We start from the raw sequence: 7,464 nt of genomic DNA, 5'->3' as shown, positions 1-7,464 counted from the left end.
GGCAGAGATGGCAGCGTTCATGGTGGGTATTAAGGAAGCTCGGGAGCTACGCATCTCCAAGCTCTGGATAGAATGTGACTCAGCAGCTACAGTGGCAGATATCCTCTCTGGTAAGATCCCGTGGAGTTTCATGCAAAACTGGTGGTCTATCTCTCCTTTTCTAGACTCAATCCAGTGGAGAATCACACATTGCTATAGGGAAACAAATGTTGCAGCAGATGCCCTTGCAAACCATGCTGCAAGAAGAAAGGTGTCAAACACTTGGCAACCCCCCCGGGTTTCATCTCTCATGTTGTAGTTTGGGATGCCCTAGGCCGGCCTTATTACAGATTCTCTTAGCATGCTCCTTTGAGTCGTGGGGTTTACGCCCATTTTTGTTTGAGTCTTAGACTGATAAGCAGTCCTTTTGTAACACACTCATTTACATTTTACATCTCAATACATTGCTGATCTTTAGCAAAAAACAAAAAAGGTTGTGGTATTTTGTTATAGGTTTCAAAGTTTTTCTGTTTATTGAGAGGCTTATACTGATCTTTTTTTGAGTAAAGCTTAGACGGATATTCTATGACAATACCACAACAGTAACATGTGCTTTATGAGTCAGTGTAGGCATATAGAGGTCAAGTATTTTTCTTTGCTGGTTAGAGGTTAAGTATTTTGTTATTAGATCTTTCGGGTCATCATGTAACGATAGATTACATTGGTATCGAGGAGATGATTGTTGATCCTTTCACAATATGGCTTTCGCACAATTTTTTTTGCATTATGTGGGTTGCATGGGATTGAATAAATCATGATGTACCTGGTGTTATATCAAAGATATTGCAATATAAAGTTGATAAATTTTGAATTTAAAGTTTTCTATCATTTATTTCGTTTGCGAAGATCAAGTTTTTGAAAAGACAGTTGCCTATAAATATAAATAACAATAAACTTTAAGCGCCAAATTGACCATGCAATTGATTTAGAATTAACCATGTGATTGATTCTATGAAATCTAAGTATTACTTCTTCATTATGGATTTGATAGCCTATCATAGTAAATGGAATGGAATAATCTACTATTTTGAACATGTACTGCAATGATTCGTGAATTAGAGTTTTCATTTTGAACATTGAATAATCCATAGTGCATAGTCGTTAAACCCCTGATGGTCTTATTCAAGTTTGCAATTCATAACATTTTCTTGACATGTGACAATATAGGTGAAGTGGGAATGACCTATCTTGCCACATCAGCATAAGAAATATAAGAAGGTTGTACTAACGGCCGGTTTTCAGATTTGGATTATAACTCTTGCCCTTGCCTTGATGGATAGGAAGTGGGAATGGGAATTTAATAAATAGGAGTCGAGGCCCTGACCTTACAAAAATAACACTGAGAGAAGGCTTCCATTGGTTCTATGGGTCTTTATAGTTTTGGTTTGCAGGTCAGAAACACAGCCCAAATGCAACATGGGAAGAAGCTTCAGTAACGTTTGGAAGGAGCAATGATTGGTTTGGTCGCACCCAATGGAAGCAAGCTTGATGCCATTACTCCTGTTTAATGGGTTCAGTTCTAATATAGTAAGCCTTTTCAGCTAGTAAATGAGACTTTGAGCATCTTCTGCCATCCATTTCAATGCCTGCTGTCCCTCTGCCCCATCCTTCCAGTTCATGTATGGTAAGAAGCAAGAACAGACAGACCATTATCCACTCTCCCTTTTGCAAATGGGAACAGGTGCAGAGGTACTTAATTACCAGTGACTGGTTTGCTGGTCCTTCATTTCATGGAGGAAAAATTCCAAGTTATTGCAAGGCTGATTGTATCACATTGTTTCAGAAGGTAAATTGAAATTGACAGTACCAAGAGGTTTCAGAGATCTATGTGGGGGAAGTTTCAGAGAAATTTTTTGGCCAAGTCAAAGTTAATGCATTAAGGGCACAGGTAAGATCTGAGATCAGCTACCCCATATCCATTTAGCTGGAACAGAGTGGAAAAGTTGATAATGTAGGTATGCTTTTAGCAAAAGAGTGAATATTGCTCTAAATCTTCAGCCAATAAAACTGGTATATGTAGAGAAACCAAAGGGCACATCATCAGATAACAATGCTTACACAGACAATATTGTTTTGAGACACAAATCCTACTTACAAAGTTCTCTCTTCCTCCTCCTAATTTTCCCTCATTAGCTTAACTTTCCTTCGACAACAGATATTACACTAAAGCAAAAGTCACATATATGATAGGCAAGAGATGATGCTCACAAACTATACAACATCAAAGCACCATCCAAGCTATTGGCAACATGCGACTTCGTTAGACCTGAACCCCAATCCTTTGGGCAACCTGCATCAGAAACTTCAATGAGTGCCAAAACAAAAAAAAAAAAATCACTAGAAAAAGAATTAAATATTGAAGATAAGGCCTCCCCCTAACAATCAGAAAAGAGTTCTATTTCTGCCAAACTACTCTCTCTGAAGGAGTAACCGATCCCTAAGTGGGTCAGTGTATGGAAGATAAAATGCTTCTGCATTTTCAACAATAACAGAAAAACCAGAGAGGAATGTGAAAGAAAACCTCACTCCTGACTAAGGACCCCGAAGGACCTCAAAGAAATGGCAAAACAATTTGAAGGACATACTAGAGTCCACAGCACTGAGCAACACTTTGGAATTGTCACCTCTGTCCTATATAAACTGACTCCACCTCGGAAGTCCAGATTCCATATGGAACATGCATGTTTAATATGATCCAACCATTTTAAGGGGCATACCACACTAGACGAACTGAACCACTACATTGAAAAGCCACATCCATGCTTCAAGTATATTTATGTTATGAAATTCTACACATACTGTGGCCTACGCCTTAAACATTTTTGTCTACTACTACTAATTTACAGGATCAATTACTGCCTTTCTAACCCCTTACGGATTTAAACTTCCACATTAGCATTTTAGAGTGACAAACATTCCAAGAAGAAGGAGCAGAACTAAAGGGCCCCAAAACCACCTCTTAATAGAAGAGGCAGTCATCCACATCTTCTTCAGTCCTTTCGCACATATGCATCTAATAGAAATCTAAAGAAACTTCATGTATTACACTATAAGCACATCTAATGCAACTTGATTCAAAGATTTCCAACTCAACTTCCAATTTCAAATAATGGGGACAAACAACCTACAACTGAACATTCTACAAATCATTGGACCTCATGATACGTGCATTAATTTGCTCATTTATAACAAGCCAAACAAAATAAAATTTTTACAATGTTAAGATATCAAAGATTAGAGTAAATGAAGGATTAACTACACAAGTTCCCAGCTAAGCAACACACAAAGACACATTCAGGTGGTTTGGGGGTGGGATAAGGAGATGACTTCAAAGAAGGATTAACATCAGGTATTTCTGGTACTTCAACAACATGCCAACAAGTACCTAGTCCTTGCAAATAATATGGGTTAGCTTTATATATCTGAGAAATACAACTAGAATTCGTCAAGCTATTATTCTAGAATTGTGAGACTGAATCACCATATACCAGATTAATATGATAATTTTAATAACTAAATCTTCCCCTCTGACAGCTACCATTAATTCTGGCCAGTCAAAATGAACCCTGATATTTGAGTGCTTAAATATGAGCTAGAGCTAATTTCTGGCACACGAAAGTGCCATTGCGTGATAGAAGTTCATACAGAAAAAAGCCTTGTGGTACCATCTTTCCAGGTCTATCAAGTGAGTGCCCTTAATGGAAATATCAAAAGCTGAATAATTTAATAGGTAGTCCAAGTGGCCAGTTACTAAACTCTTTAGGATGGTCAAATTGGAAAACCAATACCACCACTTGTCTCAAGTCTTTTATAAGATATTTCAAATACATCCAGAGCCAACCAGTCAGAGCCTAATGGCTAATAAGCATATGCAATTTGTGGTCGAATCTAGTAACTGTGCACAGAGTACATGGATGGTGTATTTTATGAAAAATATGATATGAAATAACTCTAAGAAGACAGCAGGTCAGTTTCCAACATCAGCCACTGACATCTATCCAGATCCAACAATGGGGAAGCTGTGAGGACTTCCAGGTTATGGCAGGAAGGATATGAATTATAGAAATCCAAGCTATACAATTAACAACTATATTACAAATGGCAATGACATTTAGCAGAGTGCAACTCCATATACCTCCTTGAAAGAGTGAACATCACTTCCCCAAAGCCAAGCGTCACAACCAGCATCTCTTGCACCCCATATGTCATTCCTGCGATCATCCCCTACATGTACGGCATCCTCAGGTTTTACTCCCAACAACTCACATGCCTTCAGAAATATTGTTGGGTTTGGCTTCTCTGCTGCAATCTGTTGTGGAAAATATTAATATGGAGTATTTGAATAGAAGCTTCCCAATGACTGAAGTTCCCATCCAAAAATAGACTCACCTCAGCAGACACTACCACGGCATCAAACCAGTGATCACAATTCAGAGCTTGCAAAAGAGGGCGCAGTCGTGTATCAAAGTTTGACACAACAGCCACTTTCACACCAGCCTTTTTAAGGGATTTAAATACCTTCTCAGCCTCAGGATCACAGAGGTGCCAAGCCTTTGGGCATAAATAGATAAAGAAGGCATTAACTACAAAGATCTATGATATGAGCTTGTGGTACACCTGAAGAGAATTTTATTGCAGAAACCTCACCTTGTCAGTTGTGTAGTAGTTATAAAGTTCTTCAAAGTATTGAGAATCTGAACACCCAGTGGAGGACCTAACTATGAATTGCCAGAAGGGTCTTCCATCATCCACATATCTGCATTACAGCCAACCTCAGAAAATATTCAACATGTCTATGTATAAGAATATGTGTTTACCTTTTAATTTATTTATATACGAAAATTGGAAGAAGGAGATACATAGCATCTTCAGAGCTTTCCACAAAAAATAAATGTTTAGCAAATAATTTAAATTTTGTTAGCTTGAGTTAGCAAGTTTAAGAAGGCAGTGCATCTCGTCACTCCCACCCTCCAGCCAATAAACAACCAAATTTGGCAGGGAAGTTTCCATTGCAACAACAATGGATAAATATTCATATGAAAATGATTTAAACAGATGCGGGCATGGTGTTCTAGAGTTTTGAACTACTCAAACTCAACTCAATCCAAGCCCCAGAATGACATAAATGCCCTTATAATCCCAATCCAAGTGGAAAAAGAGTTGATAGCACCTGCTCACCTTCTTATTAAATCAAGCCTCAATATATAGAATTATTGAATATTACATTCACAAAAAATATATTTCTGAGAACACCAACAGGATACAATTTTTGTCTCCATCACAAATTGATGATAAGCAACTGTGGGAAGCTAGTACACTTCTTTTCTGTAAAGGTTGCAGGGAAATATTTTCCAACTAAAATAAAGATACTTATGATCGAGATTTCATTCTAAAGAATTGCAGATTATAGAACTTATTCTTACTAGCTCGAACTACAACCAAACAAAGAATTCAGATGGAAGGAAATATGTACTGCATGAAGTTAGTGAACCTTTTGCTTTTATGAGGTTGGGGAAGGTTTCCCCTTCTAATAAGAATATGACTGTTTCTGATTTAAGGGTCAATCAGCAATTGAATAAATTGGCTTCTGCATAACACACTTGGAATTAAAGTGCTTCAATCTTCTTTCTACCAAACAGGGGGGGGGGGGGGGAAAAAACTACCTATGAAAAAGGCATTTGATTTTTTTCTTTCTTGCTGGAATAGAACATGATATACGGTTGCTATAATTTCTACAATAAAGCAGCAAAAGAAATTGAAACAAAATAATAAAATTTCTTTCAAAGCCATGAAAATGGGGGCATGAAAAAGCACAAGGCATATACATGAATACAGATAAATTCCCAAATTCCCACAAAAAATCGCCGAACCCAGAACAGAAAACTTGTATAAAACAGAGAAACTAATAAAAGAAAACTAAATATTATTCAACTTTGATAACGAAAAACAAAAAACAAACCTTAATCGAGATCTACCCCAAGGCTGCTCGTAAGCCCTCCGATAACGATTTAATATCTCAGCCTCCGAATACTGCACCCCATATTTCTCCCCAATCTGTCTATATATCTGAAGAACAACACTAGTGAGTCAATAATTTGCAGAGAGAAGAGAGGATGAGAAGATGAGCTGTAAGAGTTAAAGAATGCTTCTATCTGCTAACCTGAGCCATGGGTTGTGAGGGAATGACTAGGGTCCCAACAGCATCAACGAGCAGAGCTTTGTGAGTGATCTCACCGTACATAGACCTCCTGTAGTCTTCATAATCCTTGAATCCCAGAAATTCGAGACCCAGCCTTCTCGGATTTACGATCTCTGCTTCTTTCGTGGATGTTGAAGAATAAGAGAAAGAAGCCGCGAGAGCTTTAAATGGGTTGTTCTGATTCTTCACTAGAGAGACATTGGTGTAAAACCCGGTAAGGAAATTCGATCTTTTATCGACCAAGTTCCTCAAAAACCTAGCCATCTTCGTTCTTGTTGCAGCCATGGAAGCTTAAATTGATCTTCATTTACAGAGAGAGGAGAGAGAGGAGAGAGAGAGAGACGTCTGTGTTTGCTGTGCAAGTATTGACTGAGGTGGCTTAAAATACAAAGCTCGGAAATCGAAATGGCATAGTTCCCACCATTTGCCCCTGAGAATCAAAACGATTCCAGATTCTTGCAATTATTTTGCGTATTCTGGATATAGCAAAAAATATTGGATCATGTGACACGTGTCATACAGAGAATGATGTGACACATGCAACCCTCTCCACTTATTTAATACTGCATTAATCAGCATGATCGTGTCATGTCATCCATTTCTACCCAAAAAAAAGTGAAAGCATCCAATTTGGACGTGAATACCAATTAGGCCTAATATTTATACACCCAGTGTATGTGCAAATGTTAGGTATTTGATGGATCCTTCAAAAGCTTTAGAGCGGATGGATTACGTTAAAATCAAACCTTTTAATTCATCTCATACTTGGCTGGTTTAATCTAGCGCTATACATTAGAATAGACTCCATTAAACACATAACATATCACCATATTTATGCATTCGTTGTTCCCGATGGCTCTCATTCTAGCGGTAGATTGCTCTTTTTAAGCGGTTTCACTCTATTCCAGGGTTTTTGTTTGGCGACAGAAACTCCTTTCTTGACAGTTTTCACGCTACCCCAAGTAACTCTCTCTTAAGTAGTCTTTTTCGTCGCTCGAACTCGTGACGTGGTGCCCGTCTCTAATACCAAATGTTAGGTACTAGACGATATGCCAAAAGCTCTAGGGCTTATGAAACGCATTAAAGCAAGTCTTTTAACTCATCCTAGACTAGACTGACCCAATACGCCCATACACTAGAGTGGGCTCCATTAAGCACATAACACCAAAATCGTGCATTACATTAATCGTTGGATGGAGGTGAAAGATGCCAAAAGTGTAATTACA

The 7,464-nt window shown here is 38.1% G+C and overlaps 1 protein-coding gene across 2 annotated transcripts; it reads right to left on the bottom strand.

Annotated features, from left to right (window-relative positions):
* Positions 1-2,004: 2,004 nt before the first annotated feature.
* Positions 2,005-6,601, bottom strand: LOC122642838 (haloacid dehalogenase-like hydrolase domain-containing protein 3). Of its 2 annotated transcripts, XM_043836441.1 has the most exons (7): positions 6,200-6,601; positions 5,999-6,105; positions 4,687-4,795; positions 4,429-4,590; positions 4,175-4,348; positions 2,251-2,329; positions 2,005-2,207 (listed from the first exon to the last, which is right to left on the bottom strand). In XM_043836441.1, the coding sequence occupies exons 1-6, from the start codon at positions 6,521-6,523 to the stop codon at positions 2,300-2,302; spliced, it is 906 nt and encodes a 301-aa protein (XP_043692376.1). In that variant the 5' UTR covers positions 6,524-6,601; the 3' UTR covers positions 2,005-2,207; positions 2,251-2,299. The 2 variants fall into 2 exon arrangements, with proteins under 2 accessions (XP_043692376.1, XP_043692375.1); XM_043836440.1 differs by having other exon boundaries at positions 2,005-2,329.
* Between the last annotated feature and the right edge of the window lie 863 nt (positions 6,602-7,464).

The sequence above is a fragment of the Telopea speciosissima genome, chromosome 10, assembly GCF_018873765.1.
Source record: "Telopea speciosissima isolate NSW1024214 ecotype Mountain lineage chromosome 10, Tspe_v1, whole genome shotgun sequence".
Taxonomy (NCBI): domain Eukaryota; kingdom Viridiplantae; phylum Streptophyta; class Magnoliopsida; order Proteales; family Proteaceae; genus Telopea; species Telopea speciosissima.
This window is presented reverse-complemented; position numbering and strand designations above follow the sequence as displayed.